Source organism: Saccopteryx leptura, chromosome 1 (genome assembly GCF_036850995.1).
Source record: "Saccopteryx leptura isolate mSacLep1 chromosome 1, mSacLep1_pri_phased_curated, whole genome shotgun sequence".
Lineage (NCBI taxonomy): Eukaryota > Metazoa > Chordata > Mammalia > Chiroptera > Emballonuridae > Saccopteryx > Saccopteryx leptura.
The window spans coordinates 19,321,536-19,341,878 of record NC_089503.1 but is presented as its reverse complement, the minus strand read 5'-3'; the positions used below and the strand labels follow the sequence as shown (position 1 = coordinate 19,341,878).

The following is a 20,343-nucleotide window of genomic DNA, read 5'->3' as shown; positions in this document are numbered from 1 at the left end:
TGCTGGGGGCCGTTCTGAGGGCGGTGGGAAACCAGGTCCCGCCCCAACCCAGGAGCCTCTCTCTCAGGCTCCGGTCTGGCCTCGCTGGTCCAGACAGAGCCCGTCCATACCAGGTGCTGGCGGCTGCAGGGGGCAGCGGGTAGGGATGCCTCTGCAGACTTCGTTAGGACCCGGTGACAGGACAAGGGCCAGGGAAGACCTCCGACAGGAGTCAAACACCCACCCTGTTGGTCCCTGCCTCTGGGAGGAGGGGATACGTGTCAGGGGCTGGGGCCTGTCCTCAGTCTCCCTGGTCCCTTTCTCCCACCCATGCCTACGGGGCACAGTCAGGACCCCCCCCCAGCAAGCTGAGGCCCCAGCACCCCATCTCCACAGAGCCCCCTCTTCCTTTCCCTCATGGGCCCTATGTTCAAAGTCTATTTTGAAAATTGTAAATGTCCCTGCAGTAGATAGCAGAGCTAATTTATCGTTTACTTCCGTGAGCCCCCTTTTTATATTATATATCAAGAGTTTTTGTAATATAAAACAGGACACCCACACTGATGGTTTTGCACTGGTTTTTGTGACCGTTTCTTACAAAAAGAAAAAGGAACGAAGAATAAATAGTGACCGTGAAGAGAGGTGGTCTTGATTTGGGGGCAGGGTAGACGGGGGCCGGGGCAGGAGCTTGGCAAGAGATTCCTGGGCTCTTGTGGCAGAGGGGGTCTGGGGGGTCTGGGGGGCCTGGGAAGGGGTGTTCCGGGGCTTCCCAAGCCGTCCAGATGGGAGCTGGGCCCACAAGAGGCCTTCCCGAGGAGATGTGGGTTCCTTTGTCCCTCTCCCCTTGCCGCTGTCTCCTCCCCAATCGGGGCTCCTCAACAGCCCGCCCGCCCCCACCCCCAGGCCAGGCCTGTCTACCAGACCTTACCCTGCAGGCCTCACTGGGATGTGTAACCAAGCAGCGCCGAATCCACCACCACGGCTGTGTGAGCCTGGACGGCGCCCTCCCAGCGGGCCCTCACTACCGCCCGCGGGACAGGTCCGTGCCCCGCCCCGCACCCCAGCGGACAGGGAGGTGCCTTGGCCAGCTCAGCCCTGGCTCATGCCCAACGCAGAGCCCGACTCCAGAGCCCCAGCCCCACTTCCCTGCCGGCCTCGGGAGGGGTCCACCAGCCGTGCCCAGCGGATACTAGGACAAACTACCCATCAGCCACTGGAGGACAAAGCCTGGCCTTAAAAAAAAAAAGCAAGGGTCAGATTAAGGATGTGGTCACCAACACTGCCTCCCAAAGTCGACAGTGGCCCCCAGCCTGCCCAGGGCTCTCTCCCTGGGGACAGGCACAGACTTCAATGACAAGGAAGGATGCCAGGAAAGGGCAGGTCCTTCCTTAGAGCCCTGGTTTCCTTCTGTTCAACCATGGTTGCCAGCTACACAGCCCTGGGCACCGGACCTGCTGGGCCTCCCTGCCCAGCTGCGTGCCAGTGATGGGGCCACTGCTCTTCTGGACACTGGGCATGTGTCTGCGGGGACAGCTGGGCATGGGGAGGACAGGGTGAGGCTCAGTGTGGACGGGGCAAGGTCCCCAGACACAGGCCCACCTGGCAGTAGCCAGAACTGGGCTGCTTCGAAGGACCATCCATCCATCTTGCCTCTCTAAGACGCTCTATTTGAAGCTGGAAAGTGAGGCTGGAGCCTGGGCTGCTTCTCTCCGCACCTGTCCCCAAACCCAGGGGCTGCCATCCCTGGTGAGCACACCTGTGTCCTGGGGGAGGGGAGGAGAGCGCTGGGAGGGGGAGGGAGTACGTGGGGACACACAGGCCGGGAGGGGGTCTGCAGGGGGGGGGGTCTCTAGCTCTGAGGGCACCAGGTGCCATCCTTCTCCAGGGCATCTGTGGGGGGTGGGAGACGAGAGGAGGTGGTCTATGAAACACTTCTACTCATTTCTCCTGCTGAGTGTGAAGGACACCCAGTCCTATCTTGCCTGACCCTGGGCGCAGCCCAGACTGGAGGTCCAGAGGGCCGCGCCCGGGGGAGGGGTAAGGGTGGATGAGGGGCTGAGCCAGGTGAGCATCAGACCCTGGAGAACGTGCCAAAGGACAAGGACAATGTCACCGTTTTCCTTCCTTCATCTCCAACCCCAGGACTCACAGGTGGCCTCCAGCTGGGGATATCTGTTCGTCGGGGGCAGCAGCGCCCGGACCCAGGCCAGCTGGAGGCATGTGGCCTATGTCACAGGAAGGCAGCGAGGCCGTGCTAAGTCAGCCACCCCTGCCCACCGGCCTGCAGCCGGGCTGCGGTGAGGGAGGTGTGTGTGTTTAGGGGTAGAGAAGGGCCCCCACGTGTGGGGAGGGCCCACAGCAAGGAGTAGGGGCACAAGGTCAAGTTCTTGGGCTTGCCAGGCCTAGGCAGAAGCCAAGTCCAGCTGCTTGGGCACTGGATGGACTGCAGGTGAAGGGGAGGGCCAGGGGACAGCCCACAGCCTCTCAAAAGACAGAAGAGCCTCCAGGCACAAGGGGAAGCGGCCCCGCCCCAGCCCGATCCCCGAGAGGCAGGCTCTTCAGGCAGTGTCTATCCAGGGGGCCTGCAGGCCGAGGGGTCCCAGGAAAGGTGTCACTGTGTGGGGCAGAGAACAGCGCAGAGGCCCTGCCCCTCCCGAGACCTGCAAGTCCAAGCCACAGCCTCCGGGGAGTGCCTGGGAGGAAGGAGAGGGGCCGCGCCTGTCCGCCTGGTGCAGGGCAGGCTCCCTCCCGCCTTCCGTGAACCAAAGGGAAACTGAGGCCTGGGGTCTCCCTGCCCCAGAGGAACCCCAGCCCAGTGCTCAGCTAGACTTTCTTGGGTTTCCGGCCGACTTGGTAATAGTAGTAAATGCTGATGGCGATGAAGAGGAGGCGGCTGGCCAGGAGCAGCAGGACCCCCAGGGACACGAGGCCCGTCTCGGCCAGCGTGGCAGTGACCACTGTGGGAGAAAGGCCAGGGTCAGAGGTCAGAGGAGGGACGTGGCCTCACCCCACCTCAGGACAGCATGCTGGTCCGGGAGCCCTGGGGAGGGGAGGGCCGCCTCTCTGGACCCGCCCTGACCCAGGGGGTTCTGCCAGCTGTCTGACCCCACGGACACGTCTGTTCTAATGTCCCCCATGGCAGGAAGGGGGTGAGCACGTGGGCAGAGCCGGTGTGTGCCGCCACACCTGTGCCGGGTGCGGGCACTTGCCCACGTGTGTGGGGGAGACTGTAGGAATGCCTGTGTGTGTATTCAGCAGATACAGCTGTGACAGCACAGGGGCTCAGGCACAAAGGTAAAACACAGCCACAGGGGTCCCTCCCCCTCAGACAGGCTTCCCTCACGTCCTAGAAACCTACGGGGCACGAGCTGTGGGGGCAAAGCTGCCCTGCCCACACCCCACCATCAGCCTCCCCGCCCTGCCTGCCTCGGGACTCACCCAAGAACTGGATCCCAAAGTAGCAGGCTTCCGTGAGCAGAGTCCACCGGATGATAACCTTCTCGGCCGTGTAGAGAGCATTCCACATGATCAGGGAGATGCCTAGGCCGTGACAAAGAGGGGCTTGGGGGCCAGACAGCCTGACCGCCCACCCCTTCAGGGCAGGGCGGGGGGTGTGCTCCTTGTCCCTCCGCCCCCACATGGCAGGGAGCCAGGACCCGGTACCCCCACCTCTCCTGCCCCCAAGCACTTCCTCCAGTGAACACTCCTCATCTGTCTATCCCCTGCCCCATTCCCTGCAGGTTCAGATCGGCTGTGTCACCAGTAAGTCCATTCCTGTCACATCCCCTCACTGGAACTCAGTCCTTTACCTGTAAAATGGGAGACCTGAGTTCCAGGTCCCCTGCCTCTATCAGGTTCTGTTACGATTCTGGGATGATGGCAGTCTATGAGTAAATGGTTACCTGGTCCTACAACCACATTTTCTTTTTAAATGGACTCCTAGAGACAGAAAGCCTGAGCCCATTAAGGAATGTCTCTAAGGAATCCCCCAGGGGAGGTAGGCAGCCCATATTTCCAGTGGGGGAACCACTTACTTAGCCTCTACCAGGCCAAGCATCCTCAGTCTCTGCTGGCTCTGAACACCAGACACGTACTTATTTAATTTCAACAAACCCAAGCCCAAAGCTCTAGCTCTCCTGCTTGTGGGTGAAGTGCTTGAAGCCCTCCCCGTGTCCACCACCCCCTGCCCCAGAGGTCCTGGAGCTGGCCCTTGACAGTTGAGTAAAAATGCAATTAGCACAAGACTGGGGGAAACTGCATGTGTAAAGGCCCAGAGGCCTTCTGAAACTGGGGATGAGGCAGCACGAGGTATGGCTGCATGTGGGGGAGGTAGCTTTGGGAAGGCAGGCTGGATCCACCCACAGATGACCCTGAATGCCAGAGGAACATCTGGGACTTTATTCTGAAAGCAATCGGGAGCTGCAGAATGTTTTGGAAAAGGAGAGGAACACCATCTATGTTATTCAGCTTCCTAACAGGCACTGTGTGTGACTCAAGATTGAAGAGGAAACAGAAGTGGTTCAAATGAGAGGCCCAAGGGCATGAGGGGTTCTGCAGACACAGTGTAGAGTTACCTGCATCTCTAGACTGTGAGGCCCTGGAGGGCAGGGCCTTGCCTCATTCATCTCTGCACCCAGTGCCCAGGTGGTGCACTACACCCAGCATATGCTCCGTAGATCTTGTCTTAGACTATGGCAAAGACGCCCCAATCCACTGGGCTCATTCTACAAGTGAGCCACAAGATGGCAGCATACACCCAGCAGAGATAGACATCAGCTGAAGGAGGGGTCTAAGAAGGTGAGCTCCCACACAAAGGAAGGCTCCCCAAGTTCCCCTCAACCCAGTTGGTCTCCTAACTGCCCATCACCTCCCTCAGAGTCCTCCCCAGCAATACTCACTGAGGAGGGCACCCCCGTAGAGGCGAATGGGGGTCTTGCTGGTCACCTGGGCTCCATCAAAGACTGCGTCATAGAGCTGGTCAGGGAGGGCGAGGGCCTGGGGACAGCGGGTGGGAGACACTGTGAAAACCCCCTGGACATCTTCCTTCCCCAGGAACAGGGCCAGGGTCCCTGAGGCAGTCCGGGGTCAGGATGTGGATTGCCCCCCACCCCTCCATGCCAGGACGGAAGGTGATAGGGTTGCCAGGGGCGGAGTGAGAGCCAAGGCCACGGGGCCCAGGATGCTCTGGGGCAGGCAGGCACAGGTGGGACGAGTGTCAGGTGCCAGGACACGGAGGCAGCCAGCAAGTGCTGACAGATGGCACCTCAGCATGACGGTGGGAGAGGCAGCAGGGCCCCAGGGCAGGGGAGGAGCCCTGGTTAGGCCTGGGGTTCCCAGGGCTGCGGCGGGAGCTCACCATGATGGCAATGCCGGAGAAGAGCACAGCAGAGACAAACTGCCAGACCCTGGGGAGGCAGCCATGGGAAGGTCACAGCCAGGCCACTAGCTGCCACCCCCAGCCCCCAGGGGACCCACCCCTCTCCAGCCAAGGTGCCCAGGGATGGCTGGTTTGGGGAGAGGGAATGAGATGAGATGGAGTCAAGGGCAAGACCAGAGGGCAAGGCTAATGAGGCAGCCCCTCCCCCAAACCCCACCCCTCACCAACACTCACACGTCACGCTCACCTCAGTCCCAAAGGCTCCCGAACAGCAAACTTGATCTCATTGCCCAACACCTGGCTGATCTGTGGACACAGAGGGGTTAGAGACCACCAGGGTGAAGGCAAGTGCTCAGCATGCCCAGCCCACTCAGCCCCCGAGACCCTCCGCTCACCCCCCGCGTGCTCAGGGGTCCACCTGGGTACCTCTGCTTAGCCCGCCAGCCACCCAAGCTAGAAGGGTCACAATGAGGCCACCTCTCCCTGCTCCCCTGACACCAGAGATTAAGGGAAGCTGAAAACGGTGGCTGAGAATGAAAGCTCAGGAGTCTGCCAGGCATGGGCTGGAAGCTGGGCCGGGCTCTGCCTTGGAAAGGTCACCTAACCTCCCTGAGCCTTACTTTCCTCATCTATAAAATGGGTCACCGTATAAGACACACCCTTATTTGAAAATTTTGTGGTCTAAAAACTGGGTGCATCTTATATAGTGGTTGTGGCATTTCAAACGCTATAGATGGAACTGAGGACGAAGTTATTATATATGAAGACAGTGATTCGTCATCAGTCATCAGACACAGAGGAGGACAAGCTAATGGATGGGAATTCTGACAGTGATGAGGAGTTGTATGAATTCTATGATGAATAAAACTTGAGTTTAATAATTTTATGTAATATACTTTTTTTTTTTTCCAAATTTCAGGCCCCCTGCCTGACCAGGCAGTGGAGCAGTGGATAGAGTGTCAGACTGGGAGCAGAGGATCCAGGTTTGAAACCCCGAGGTCGCCAGCTTGAGTGTGGGCTCATCTGGTTTGAGCAAAGCTCACCAGCTTGAGCCCAACGTCGCTGACTTGAGCAAGGGGTTACTTGGTCTGCAGTAGCCCCCCAGTCAAGGCACATATGAGAAAGCAATTAGTGAACAACTAAGGAGCCGCAATGAAGAATTGATGCTTCTCATCTCTCTGCGTTCCTGTCTGTCTGTCCCTCTCTCTGTCTCTCTCTCTGCACTTCCCAGGCTAGCAAGACTAAATAATGCTTATAAAACAGTGGTACAATACCAGGCACTCCATTAATTCTAACGATGTTTTCATTTTTGCTTTCATCCCCCTGACTTCTCCATGAAGTTTCCAGAAAACTGAGCTACGTCTTGGGGCTCCTGCAGGGATGTGGGTCTCAGCTGCTCCTGGCCCAGGATGGTAGACCTGCCGCCCAGGCCGTGCTCAGAGGCGGGCGGGGCCCCAGGCGTGGCCCACCTTGGAGCGGTGCACCTCCCCGTCATCGTCCTCCCCGCCGACTCCGAGGATCTTGCGGGTCTTCAGGCGGCTCACCAGGTCCGTCTGGCTGTGCTTCTTCATGAGAGGCGGGGGCTGCTTGGCCGCCATCTCGTCCTGGAGCCCGGACTCTGCAGAGGGGCTGTCAGGGGACACCAGCTGCAGGCCATGGGTCCCGCCCAGCTTGCAGACCTCAGAGGGCGGCCAGCCCCCAGCCCCAGCCCGGGGCCTGTGGAGAAACCCCTCAGCCTGGGGCAGCAGCAGATCTCAGGACTCTGAGGGCACAGGCTTGGTGCCCAGCTCCCTGGCCACCTGCTGTGACGAAAAGGGGCCAGGTCCCTGCTGTTCTCTGGCCTCAGCTTCCTCATCTGGAAAATCCGTGGGCACAGATGGCCCCTGGCCCTGGCAGCTCTGCCAGCCCGTCTGGCCTAAGTGGACATGGCACACCCCAGGTGACCGGGCTGGGTACACGGCACTAGAGGACAGGGCTCAGGATAAGTACACTGCTCACAACAGTTAGGGGGTATTTTATAGTTTCATATTCATTTTGAAATATCCCCTAATTGTTGTGAGCAGTATATTTGGATTGAGACTACACCCAATGGTTCCTTGGGGGTGGAAGTAAACAGGGTCTTGAGGTCAGTCAGGCATTCAAGGTTGAGCAGCAAGAATGAGCCCAAGCAGGGCTTCCTGACCTCCGGGGTCCAGGCTCCCCACTGAATCTTTGCCCAGACAATTCCTGCTGCCCGGCAAGCCTTCCTGCCCTCCCTCCCTCATATCCCCCGACACCCTCCCTCACACCCACCAGGACTACAGGAAGCGGAAGGGGCTGATCCCGGGACCCAGCGGGGCCAGAGGAAGGACGGGCAGGGGTGCGGGTAGGGCTTCGGACAGTCCGAGTCTGTCCCCTTCCTGCCATCAGCACCCACCACCAACCTCACCCCCTACCCCATGTCTGCCCAGGACTTTCCACAGCCCCGAGTCCCCGGCCACCCCCACCTCTACCTTGGGCCACGTTTGAAGCACCTACTGTGTGCCAGTTACCGTGCTGGGCAATGGAGACGCAGAGAGGAGCTGAGTCGTCCTAGCCTTCAGTCAGCACAAAACCTACGCAGGAGGGACAGGAGTGTAACCGCAATGAAGAAAGGCTCCCCGCTAGCCCTGGGGTAGCCCCAGGCTCCTCTAATTACAGCCACTCCGCCCTGCTGGAGGGTGCTGCTTACAGCCATTTCTCAGGTGGAGAAAACAAGTTCAATGAGGTTCAACAGAGGTGGGTCGAGTCACAGTAGCACCAGCACTGGGTGCCTCCCGATTGCAACATCTCAGTCCCACCTCTGGCCACCCTCCGGGAGGACAGGAAACCCACCCCTACTTACAGACGAGGCGCGGAACTGGGTGCCTCCCGATTGCAACATCTCAGTCCCACCTCTGGCCACCCTCCGGGAGGACAGGAAACCCACCCCTACTTACAGACGAGGCGCGGAAGTCACCTGTCCTCAGCTAGGAACCTGAGCAGGACTTGCTAGACCCCCCTGCCCAGGCCTCAGACCCAGGTCTCAGTGCTGTCTGGCCCAGGAGAGCCTTCCTCTCCAGGGTTGCCAAAGGCAGAGCTCAGACACACCCAGGGTCACTTCTAGTTTTCCAGCCCCACAGGGTCATAAAGCACCCAGCAAATAAACATCAGAACAGAGGATCAAACTGGGGGGGTGGGGTGTGTGTGTGGATAATGAGGCTTTGGATGTCGATACACAAGGCAGGAAGCACACCAGCCCGAGTTTGGAAATAAGGGCAAAATCGGTCTAAGAGGTCTTCAGTGAGTGCGATGTCCAGGCCCTTTGGCCCTCCTGGCTCCCCAGCCCAGTTGCTCATCTGTCAAATGGGGGGGGGGGGGGCTATGCTTCCTCCACACACACACCTGGGGCATGGGAGGCAGCTGGTAGGGACCAGAAGGCAGCTCAATGCCCAATGCCAGCAGGCAGGGAGGTGGCCAGCCCCATGGGGCAACCAGGGTTTAGTTGCATTGCTCCTCGGGGAGCTAGGGGCTGTCACAACACTTCAGCCACTTGCCACCACCTCCCTGTGAGTTTAGAAAGAAGCTGTAATCAGCCTGGCATCCCTCCCACTGCCAGGTAGGCCTGAGAGCCTCTGTATTCCAAGGGACAGACAGACCAGTGTCGTTATCCAGTCGCTCGCCGAGGAACAACTGGCTTGATTCCAGACTGTGGCGACTATGCACAAAACTGCTATAAACCTCCATAGATAGGCGGTGTGTAACCCTGAGTTTTCATTTCTCTAAGGCAAATTTCCAGGAGTGGGATGATACTGAGTTATATGGCAACTCTCCGTTTCACACTAGGAATAAGCGCCGCACTGTGTCCCACAGCGGAGACCCATCTGCATTTCCCCACAATGCCCAAGCACCTCCCGGCACCAGGTATGGTCAGTCCTCCAATAGGCCCCCCTGGCTTTTTAACCCTCTCTCTCCCCTCAGTCCTTCCTGGCTGTGTGAGTTGGGCAAGTCACTCCACTTTTCTGAGCCTCAGTTTTCCCCATCTGTGAAATGGGAGCTATACTTCCCACCTCAGAGCTTTAGGGACAAAAAGAGAAGCTTCATCAGAGCACACAGCACAACACCTGCATATTTAAGCGAAGAAACGGCATTTAGGGAGGACATGGTGTGAGCCAGGGACAGGGGGGTGGGACAGGGCCTCTGCCCTTAAGTAGCTCACAACATGGGTAGGGAGGGGGCACTGACCCATCAGCCATCAATCATAGCAAGTTACTTCTCTGAGCCCCAGTGTTCTCATCTGTGAAATGGAAACCCTTCCTTTCCCCCTAGGGCTGGGCTCAGGAGAAATGACTTAATGGACAGGCAGTGCTGTATAAAGTGTCAGTTAACTGCAGAAGACCTAAGGATTTAAGAGCCTAACTGCTGAAGTCACACCTGAGTTCACATCCTGGATTTATTATTTCTTAGCTGTGTGCCTGTGGGCAAGTCACTTAATCTCTCTGGGCTGTACTTGGGAAAATAAAGGGTCCTACCTTAAAGGGACGTCATGAGGGTACAAGATACAGTCGGTGGTGAAGTGCGTGGGGCAGTGTGCCTGGCCCCCGGACAGTGCTTCACTGAGATGGGCACTCAGACCCTGCGGCCCCCATGTTTCTTGCAGCAGCGGCTCTGGGATGGAAGCCAGGGAAAACCAGAAGGGCTTAACTAGCGTTTCCTAATACAGGGGGCTCCTTGGGTTACGACAGTCTCAACATACGTTTTGAGTTTACGACACTCATGCCCATAAAAACTTTTAAAAATCGGGATGTGTTTTGGCTTACGCCATTAGTGTTGTACTACGGACTACGTGGGCACACTAGTTTGGTTGTGCAGGGCAGAAGAATACGCAGTAACCGGCGTATGAGTGAGGGGCATGGCGTCCCCAGTCCACTTACCACCTACGCCGCTCTGGACTGTTAAAAGCACAAGCGCTCCATTTGTGTTGCTTTGTTTGGAGACTTTTTGGCCCTTATCATGGCTCCTATATTTATGTCCTTTTTCCTTTTTCTGTTCTAGATTATGATTTTTACCACTGTGTTAGGATAGGTACCGTATTTCCCCATGTATAAGATGCACCCTTTTTCAAAAAATTTGGGATCTAAAAACTGGGTGCATCTTATATAGCGTTGTAGATTTTTCTACTTGCATTTCCTGCTTTTTTGCACTTGTTTTTGTGCTCATTGTTGTAGATGTTTTTTACTTGCATTTCTCGCTTTTTCGCACTTGTCTTTTTTTTTTTCAAATTTTGGGCCCCAAAATAAAAGTGCATCTTATACATGAGGGAATACAGTAAGTGACTTAGGCTAGGGTATGTTTCGACTTACACCAAAATTCACTGTGGTAGGAATGAGACTGGAACTGTTGTAACCGGAAGATCCCCTGTATCTCTACCCCATTGGCTAAAGCCCCCAGACCTCAGGCCCATCGCATAAGACTGATTCTCAAGCCATAGCTCACAAGGTCTGGGCTGTGTCGGTGACTCCAGCTCAGAGGGTCAGCGGCCTTCTTCTGGCCAGTGTCCTCTCCCCAGCAACACACAAAGCCCCCCTCCCCTCTGCAGCACAGGCCTGAACCATAAACGGAAAGCTGTCAGCTGTGGCAGTGCCAACCGCTGGGGCTGGGTGCAGACAGGGGCTCCATCTGACACTGGCATCACTCGTAGGAGGGACAAGCCTTATCCACAGGCACTGCCACCTGGTACCTGGGCCGTGGGACCCACTGCAGCCACCCTCCGAGCCCAGCGCAAGCACTGAGCTCACTGTTGACAAAGAAAAGGCCCTGGGGCCTGCCTCCCAGGAATAGTGAGATCTTGAACTTGATGTCCAGGGAGTGGGCCCCATCCCCACACCTGCTCCTGCAGAGTTAACTGCTTGAGCAGAGTTCTGTCCCTTCTCATCTGCAGGACTGGGCCCGGCCAGGGAAGAGTAGGTGGGCAGCTGCAACACTCCACACCCACCGGCCTGTAAGCGTGCCCACTCCCAGGGCGAACCCCACACACACCCCTCAGGTCTCCCTTGAACTGTCCTCCCTTCAAGGTCGCTCTATGTGTTTCTTTAAGGCCTGCCCCCCCCGTTTTAACCCGGGACCGGGCAGAGGGCACCTCCCTCCACTCCTCTCCCTGCACTCTGGCTGGGCACTGGCTTTGGGGGCAGCCAGACCTGGGTTTAAATCCCAGTTCTGCTCTCTTACCAGCTGCAGGCCTTTGGCCAAGTCTCCCGGCCTCAGTTTCTGCCCCAGAAATGGGGGTAAGGAGAACGCCCGCGCACGGCGGTGCTGGAGGACAGAGAGGGAGCGGGGCAGCACCTGCAGGACAGTCCCTGCCGGACGGCCCGGCCCGCTCCCACTTCCCTTCTTCCTTCACTCAGCCGTGCCCAGTGGAAAAAGCCGGCCTGGCAGTGCTGCCATGCTTCCCTCCCAGGCCTGGCTGCCCTCTGCAGGGCCCTGGGCTCCTCAGGTGCCAGGCTTCCCCCGGCCAGGACAGAGGGTGAGAGGGCTGCCCCTCCACCCACACACTCACCTGGGGGGACCAGCTAGGCAAGAAGGGAGAATGTGGGTTGCAGCCCCCCACCCCAGACTTGAGTTCATGACCCTCTGCATTCTGCCCCTGGCCGGCTTCTCTTTAACCTCAATTCCCAATAAAACTGGCAAATCAAAGTCGCCGTCCTTTAAATAGATGTTTCCATCCCTGAACCACTGCCCAGCCAGGAAGGCGCTCCCTGCCCTCTAGGCCCCGCCCACCCCCGTGAGTCTCTGTGTGGCCGCCTCCCGGGAGCGCCCTCCCTCCGCTGGACTCCGGGGTCTCAGCCCAGGTGACCGCGGCCACTTCCAGCCCACATTCCGACTCATGTCACGGGCAGTTGAGACTTACTGATCTGAAGGCAGGGCTGGTACTGTGCCAGTCAGAGAGTCTCCCTGCTTGGCCTTGGCACACAGAGTTGTGAGGACAGGCGAATGAGATAGGCTAAAGGCAGCAGGTCTCACTACCCACACCAGGGGTCCCCAAACTTTTTACACAGGGGGCCAGTTCACTGTCCCTCAGACCGTTGGAGGGCCGGACTATAAAAAAAAACTATGAACAAATCCCTATGCACACTGCACATATCTTATTTTAAAATAAAAAAAAAAAACGGGAACAAATACAATATTTAAAATAAAGAACAAGTAAATTTAAATCAACAAACTGACCAGTATTTCAATGGGAACTAGGCTCCTCTCACTGACCACCAATGAAAGAGGTGCCCCTTCCGGAAGTGCGGCGGGGGCTGGATAAATGGCCTCAGGGGGCCGCATGCGGCCCGCGGGCCGTAGTTTGGGGACCTCTGACCCACACAGAACACTCAGGACCAGATTCAGTTCCATGTGGCAGGGCCCGGGGAGAGGCTCTGCTCCAAACACACAGGGCAGAGAGCTGAGGCCCAGGGACACAGGACCTGCCCCAGGCCACACACGAGCTGGTGGCAGAGGAGGGCAGGAGAGGGACTTGGAAGTCGGGCAGGGTTGCGTTTGAATGTGGACTCCCGCCACTGGGCAGGTGGCCTTGGGCACGGGGCTCATGGGTGCTGAAGATCCCAGCAGAGGGTGCAGACACTCTCAGCAGAAGGCCTGATACCTGGGATGCCCAGGACACTGCGAGGTTAGAGGACTGGGTGAGAACTCAGGTGAAACCTTGCCCCCAGCGCCTCCAAAAGCTGCGGCCAGAACCAGAAGGGGAGTGCCAAGGGGCGGGTGTCAACAGGGCCTGCGGCCGTTCCTGGCACCAGGGCTCAACAAATAGTTATGAAAAGTTAGTGAGTGTGGGGAGAGGTTGAGAGGCCCCTGCTGGCCAAGATCTGACTCCTTGCAGCCCGTGTCACCACCCCCGCCCGTTCCTCATGTGCTGTGATATCTGAGACCAGGCAAGAACACCCCCAAAGAGCTCACAGCGGCATGGAGACAGAGGGGCCAGGACTGGGCAGAGGCCAAGTAAAGTCCCCCACCCCCTACTGCCGATGGCACCAGGCAGGAAGGGAGGTCTCAGGGGCAGTAAAAGTGCCAGCGGTGGATGACAGTCACAGGGTGGGGGGCGGGAGGGCACAGACTTACTGCTTGGTAAACCTGGGTTCAAACCTCACCCTCGCCTGACCTGTGGTGGCGCAGTGGATAAAGCGTCGACCTGGAAATGCTGAGGTCGCCGGTTCGAAACCCTGGGCTTGCCTGGTCAAGGCACATATGGGAGTTGATGCTTCCTGCTCCTCCCCCCTTCTCTCTCTTCTCTCTCTCTCTCCCCTTCTCTCTCCCCTTTATAAAATGAATTAAAAAAAAAAAAAAAAAAAAACAAAAAAACACCTCTCCCTCAATTACTCTGTGACCTCAGGAAAGTTTCTTAACCTCTCTGAGCCTCTATTTCCTCCTGTGTGACACCACTTCTTGGTTTACAGGGTCGTGACGAGGTACAGTGAGAAAAGGCAGTTGAGAGCCCGGGCACCCTATGTGCTAAAGTAAAGGACAGCAATTAGTAAAGTGACGGGCTGCTGCCCAGGCCCTGCTCCTGTAGCAGAGCAGATGGGCTGGGACATCATTCTGCCCGCTCTCCCAACCCCCTGTAGCTCTCTCAGGAAGGCTGGTTTCCATAGAAACGGACGGACTGCAGAGCTGTCCCAATCATGGAACCTGACTGGCAAAGATGGGGGAGAAGAAGTGGTCTGCGACCCAGAACACCCACCAGCTGCCGAGCCACCCCCATGATTCCAGGGGGCATCACTGCCACTCAGTGTCACAGCCAAGAACCACTTCCTGTTCAAACAAGACCTGGGGGAGGAGAACGGCCCCCAGGGGCATACACCTAGTACTTGGGGACAAGTACTTCCAAACCAGAAATTCCCAGTAACCCCCCATCACAACCTACAAGATGGGTGGTACTATCACCCCCATTGTACAGAGGAGGAAACTAAGGCCAAAGTGCCTCCTGGGGTAAGCGGCAGAGCTGACACTCAAACCAGATGAACTGTGCTCGGACTGGACATCAGGAGCGGAGCTGGGGTGTGTGTGTGGGTGGGGAGACTGCTTGGCGAGCCTGACCTCCACAAAGAGCTAAGCCCCAAGCCATCGTCCCCATCGCCCCCTGAAAGTCCCTGGCGGGCACCAGCGTCTGCGCCCCTCCCTGGGGTCCAGCCCCCCTTGGTTAGAGCCCTGTGACGCCAACAGGACCTGGGAAGGGCTGCAGGGAGACCCATTGTTCTGTTATCACATTCACGCAAAATAGCTGGAAACGGGGTCTGGGACAGGGCAGCGCCAGGGGGTGGGAGGCAGGGCCCAGAGAGAAAGGGAGGCAGAGAGAGTCCACACCACCCACCCTGGGTTCCTTTCTGGGGCAGCCCATCACCCCACTCCCACTACCTGGGCCCTTGGGCAGTGGACTGTGGGGGATAAAGGCACCTGTGTTCACCTCTCGGCTGGGACTCGCCTGTGCCTTTGGGCAGATGACCAGTCTCCATTCCGTTACTATGAATGGGGCTGATAATGCCTGACTTACTAGAGTGCGTTAGGGCTAAACTAGGAAGTTGCCGGACACACGGGAGGCTGGATGGACACAGTGTTACCGACATCATCATGGTGGCCTCTGAGTGCAGGTTTTGGGGGCAGGTCTCAGGGCCCACTGACTACAGAAGGAAGCCGAGACCAGGCTGCCATGTGGCAGGGCTTCCTTGCTGTGTGTCCCCAGAGAGCATAATTATTCTAAAACCTGGACCAGCCTTAGTCAGCCCTGCCTCTCAAGGAGCTGGTGAGCCAGCGTCGGGTGGGGCTGCGTCATCCATCTCTGTCACGTCCTACCATCACCGCGGGCTCAGCGTCCACGCTGCTACAAAGGGTGAGGATGACAGGACTGGCAGGGACAGGAGGGAGCATGATGCGAATCCTGCAGTGGCAACGAGCCCAGTTCCCACGGCAAAGCTCTGCAGTCAAGGAGGGATTCCCCGCCCCATTTCCAAGAACCTGCCTGCACGCTGGAGCTGGCAGCAGCCGGTTTGCAATGAAGCTGCAAGGCTGGACTCCGGGACTCAGTTTCCTCATCCAAAAAAGATATAGTAGGAGTGTGGTCCCTAGGGCCCCTCCCAGCTGTGACCTTCATAATCTGGCTTCCAAACCTTGCTGTCCACTAGCCACACTCCAGCTGCCCAGCCTCAAGTCCCACCACCCCTCTCCCTGTCCCCAAGGCCACACACGTTCCTTCCATCCTGCCACTGGCTTCCCTCATTTGGAAGGCGCCTAGTTTCCAGAAAGGCGGAGAGAAGGCCAAACTTTCACACAAACAAACATCTCCAAAACTTCAGAGACAAAATATAAACATTGCCTGTTGTGCTGGAGAGGGGGGAGGGCAGGGCAGAGGGCCGGGAGGGGACAGCCCTGGGGACCTCGGCCAGGGGGCTGAAGCTGCTACTGTGTGCAGGGCGGGTTGGAGGCGGGGTACAGCCTTCTGTGGCCTCTCAGGAGTCACTGCGAGGGTGTTCCCTGTCCCTACTGTCACTCACAAAAGGCAGAGCAAGCACATGGAGAATTCCTGTCCTTCTCAGGCTGGGAACGGGCCAGTCTCCCCCTTGTCCCAGTGACCATGTCAGGGCCCTCAAAGGCAGCTGGTGTTTCCGGATCCCAGGGGCCGGAGCTCCTGTGAGAAGGCAGTGGACACATCCTTCTCTCCTCCCACCCCTCCCTCTTCCCCCCACCCCTGCAGCTACTCAGGAACTTAGAGGGGGAAGAAGGGAGGAGGGGAATTTCCTTGAGGGATACAATACCATTTTGAGTCAACTTTTCAGAAGCAAATGTCTTCTGGTGGGTCGGGAGAAACAGTCAGAAGGGTCCCTATCCTTTTCCCAGGACCCTGACAGGTCAGAGCCACAGTCCAGGACTGACCATCTCTCACAGGGTTTGGGGCTCTGGCTTAGGGGTTCAAAGAGGAGGTCACAACTACAACGGCTTCTGCTTACCTCTTATTAGCTGCATGGCTTTGGGCCAGTGACACCACCCCTTTGAACCTCAATTTCCCCAACCGTTAAATTGGTGTAATAATGACACCTTCCCCAAATGAGAAGGTACCCACAATAAAAAACACCTGGAAGCACCTGTTTCATAGTGCACGCTCCATAATAATGCCCCTGTTGTTATTTTCCGACTAGGAGACTCAGTTCTTGGCTTCAGTTTCCCCCTTGTCCATACCAGCTTCAGAACAGGCACCTCCCAGGGGCTACATTATAATTACAGAGAGGTATACTGCAAAGGGGGCCAGAGGAAGGAAGAGGGAGGAGAGAGAATAGGATCCCTCTGGGTCAGCAGGGAGATGCTGCCCTGAGAGTACTGACCACAGGTGGACAAGGGACCAGCAACAGGTTGCAGAGATATGGAGCTCCCTGGGGTACTAAGCCTGGGCGGCTCCTTCCACACCCCTGGGAGGGACAGAGCCGGTGCTGAGGATGCAGGGTGAAGGGAAAGCACTGTGGGCTGAGGCACAGTCTCAGCACCCCGCCTGCAGCTGCCTCCCCTGGACTGCGCGTCCTAGAGTGACTTACATGCTGCTTCTTGGCATCACTTCTTTCACCTGCGGAATGGGGAGGCCCCACCCCTTCTCAGGCAGCTTGGCCTCCTTTTTCTTCCTCACCGCCTCACTGCACCCTAGCAGCCTTGCTGCACCCTGGCTGTACCCTAGCCACACCCTAGCCACACTGGATCCTTACCAGCCTCAGGGCCTTGGCACAGACTGTTCTCTTCTGGATCTTTACTTCCCAAAGATATCCACATCGCTCACTCCCTCAAAGCCTTGCCTCAAAAGTCACCTCCTCCTCGAGGCCTCCCTGAACACCCCATTTATTTATTTATTTATTTATTTATTTATTTATTTATTTCGTATGACAGAGGCAGAGAGAGTCAGAGAGAGGGACAGATAGGGACAGGCAGGAAGGGAAACAGATGAGAAGCATCAATTCTTTGTTGCGGCACCTTAGTTGTTCATTGATTGCTTTCTCACGTATGCCTTGACTGGGGGGCTCCAGCAGACCAAGTGACTCCTTGCTCGAGCCAGCGACCTTGGGTCCAAGCTGGCGACCTCATGGGCTCGAGCTGGGTCCTCCTGTCCCAGTCCAATGCTCTATCCACTGCGCCACCACCTGGTCAGGCTCTGAACACCCTATTTAAAATGGGAACCCCTCCCGGGCCTCAACACTCTACTTTTCCCCCTCACCTCCCAATACACTACATAATTCGCTGCTTTTGTTGGTTAGTTGTCCCTCTGCTCCCTTAAGTGTCAGCTCCACGAGGGCAAGAATATCTTGTTCACAGATGTCTCCCATCGCCTGACCCTGTGCCTGGCGCTTTGTTCATTAAATCATGTTTGGTGTACAGCTCACACTTTGTTCAATGAGTGAAAGTAAAAAACAGCCCAAGGATGTGTGGAATGGCTCCCCCTTCCTACACCCACACTGCCAGAGGAGCAGACACTTTCTCCAGCAGAAAAAGTGGGGATAGCAATCAGAAGGTCTTCAGGGAGGCCAGGCAGCTGAGTGCGGACTGGGAGGAGCTGCAGGGGGCCTGAGAGCAGGCCCTGCAAAGAACAGCAGATCCGAGCAGGCGCTGACAGCCAGAAATGGGTGAAGGGCTTTGGGCCTCAGCCCTCTACTCCGAATTTGGAAGGAATGGTGAAGCTGACAGCATGTGGTCTGGAAAGAAGCCAGGGCAGCTGGCTTCCAGGATATTGAAGGCGGAGGGTACCTCAGGGGCCAGACTGCCCACTTTTCAGATGGGATCACAGAGGCCTGGAGAATAAGCAATACCTTTTTTCTTAACAACCAAGAAAGAAAAATATTTCCTCCTCATGGGCTGAATGTGGCGCTTCGGCTGCGATATTGACAATGCCTCATCCTGTCTCCGCTACAACAGCCTCCCACCCACCCCCAGTGTCCCTGGTATTTGAAGGCTGCACGATGAAAGGGTTGTGTCCCGCCCCCATCCACAGGCCTCCAGGAGCGGAGGTCCAAGAGGACGCACAATAGGAGTGGGCATCCCCGAAGCCCGGGGGCCTTCATCTGCTGGGCAGCCCCACTAGGAAAAGTTTGTCTGAAGGAAATGGACCAGGAAGTGCGGAGCGGCGGGGTGGGGGAGCCGCCACGCGGCCTTGGCTTTGGAGGAACCCCGGGATTTTTGGCCTCCGCCCCCCTCCTGCCCCTGCCTCCAACGCCCCAGCGGAGAAACCCGCTCCTCTGGGGCCGCAAGGAGGCGGCAGGAGCCCAGCACTGGGTGGGGGCGTGGACAGTGAAGCAAGGGACGCAAAGCGAGAACCAGACCCTGCTGGGCGCGCCGGGACGGGCGCAACGTTCAGGCGGTTCCTCTTACAGACCCCCAGCGAGGGTGCCTTTTGCCGACCTCCGACCGAGCCCACCCTTCGCCAAGCCAATTGCCCCACACCGCCCCCTTCCTGCTGAGCGTGCGACTCAGGCGACAACGGGGGCGTCTGTCTGCACCTGTGCTTTCTCTACCCTGCCCCCAATAACTGGAGCTTTGGCGGGGGGTTCCGTTTCTGCCAGCTCACCCCCACCCCCACCCCCAGCCTGGAGACTGGGGTCTTTCCAGCCTTGCTCCTCCCCCCTCCAGTGGGTTCTTTATCTCCCAGCTCCAGCTACTCACCCACTTTCTAAGATTCCAGGCGGGGAGCTCTAGGCTGTTGGTCGCCCCGGGGTTCTCTGGCTCCGTCCCCCCGCCCCTACGACCCCCTGAACCAGAAGGTCGCGCCAGACTCGTGGGCGGTGCGAACTCCACCGCCTCCTTCTGCGGCCCAGCGGGGGCGAAGAAAGGAGAGGGACTCTCAAGTTTTCTCCGCGCACGCCCGGGACCCGGGAACAATGGCAAGGGTGGGGATTGGGGGCAGAGATGGAGGGGGAGGGGACAGAGAACTGAGCTCGGGGACCGAATAAGACCCCAGCGCGAGAGAGAAACTGCTTTTCGCTCCGTTTCTCTTTAGCTCTGAAGCAGAGAGCGCGAACAGGAGAGGGGGGGAGGCCGAGGGCGAAACGAACAATCCAAAAGGGAAAAGACGGCGGAGGGACAAAGCCGGAGAAAGGGAAACCGAGTCAGAGGGAAGGGCACGGAGCCGAGAGCGCGAAGGAGAGGAACGGAGGAGCTGCGGAATGGCGCCTTGGAGAGCCAGGGAAGGGATCCCTGGGGTCCCGGCTGAATCCGTCGGTTCCAGGAGGTGGGGCGCCCGGCTCGAGCGCGCAGGGTTCTAACTGCCCCCAGGGGTCCCTGCGGCCGCGGGAGCGCAGGAACCGGCCGGCTGGCGGCGGGAGGGGAAAGTGCGAGGCTCCGAAGCGGCGGTGGGGAGCAGAACTTACGTTCCTAGCGCATGCTGGGGCCGGCTGCGCGGAGCTGGCGTGCAAGGGGACCTCGGGCGCTCACATCACGCCGCCCCGGCAGGACAGGACCGGGCTGGACTGCGTGCAGTACACAGCGCGGCCGGGGTTTGCCCCAGTCTGGCGGCCCGCGCTGGTCCCTCCTCTCAGTGCGGCGCTGAAGCCAATGGCGCGCCTTCCCCTCCCACGCACCGGGCTGCCTCGCCCCAGGGTGGCCAACGGGGCGGGTGGGAGAGAGGGGTTGGGGGCGATTGGGCTCCCGGCTCCCCAGCCCAGGTTTTCCTGGAAACCGCCGGCGGAAGGCGCGCTCACGCCCCAGGAGAAGGAGCTTGGGAACCAAAACCGAGGACCCACGTCACACAGGATGACTTTTTTGGCAAGTTCTGAAGACTGTGCCTCTTATGTGAGACTATCAACATCCCCATAGGTTGGCAAACCGCATTGTCTTAAATACCCTTGGGGGAGCCGAGGCCAGTGTCTAAGTGGAAGGGACTGCTTGGCTGGTAGATACTTGAGTGTGTAGTAGTAACAGTTATAATGGTCACTGTTTGCTGACTGCTGATCCGTGCCAGGCACCTCGGC

General features: G+C 57.9%; 1 protein-coding gene across 3 annotated transcripts; it reads right to left on the bottom strand.

Annotated features, from left to right (window-relative positions):
- Positions 1-540: 540 nt before the first annotated feature.
- On the bottom strand, positions 541-19,831 carry TP53I11 (tumor protein p53 inducible protein 11). Of its 3 annotated transcripts, none has more exons than XM_066362899.1 (8): positions 19,744-19,831; positions 7,849-7,950; positions 6,826-6,974; positions 5,604-5,662; positions 5,336-5,384; positions 4,878-4,974; positions 3,418-3,519; positions 541-2,936 (listed from the first exon to the last, which is right to left on the bottom strand). In XM_066362899.1, exons 3-8 carry the CDS (start codon positions 6,952-6,954, stop codon positions 2,803-2,805), a joined length of 570 nt encoding a protein of 189 aa, XP_066218996.1. In that variant the 5' UTR covers positions 6,955-6,974; positions 7,849-7,950; positions 19,744-19,831; the 3' UTR covers positions 541-2,802. The 3 variants fall into 3 exon arrangements, with proteins under 3 accessions (XP_066218996.1, XP_066218981.1, XP_066218989.1); XM_066362884.1 differs by having other exon boundaries at positions 6,826-6,985; positions 7,874-7,950; XM_066362892.1 differs by having other exon boundaries at positions 7,874-7,950.
- Between the last annotated feature and the right edge of the window lie 512 nt (positions 19,832-20,343).

Coding starts and splice junctions, on each gene's coding strand:
- TP53I11 (XM_066362899.1), bottom strand. CDS start 6,954: ATGGCGGCCAAGCAGCCCCCGCCTCTCATGAAGAAGCACAGCCAGACG. Junction 4,975..5,335: donor TCTCCGGCATTGCCATCATG/GTGAGCTCCCGC, acceptor CGCTGTCCCCAG/GCCCTCGCCCTCCCTGACCA. Junction 2,937..3,417: donor CTTTGGGATCCAGTTCTTGG/GTGAGTCCCGAG, acceptor TTTCTCCCACAG/TGGTCACTGCCACGCTGGCC.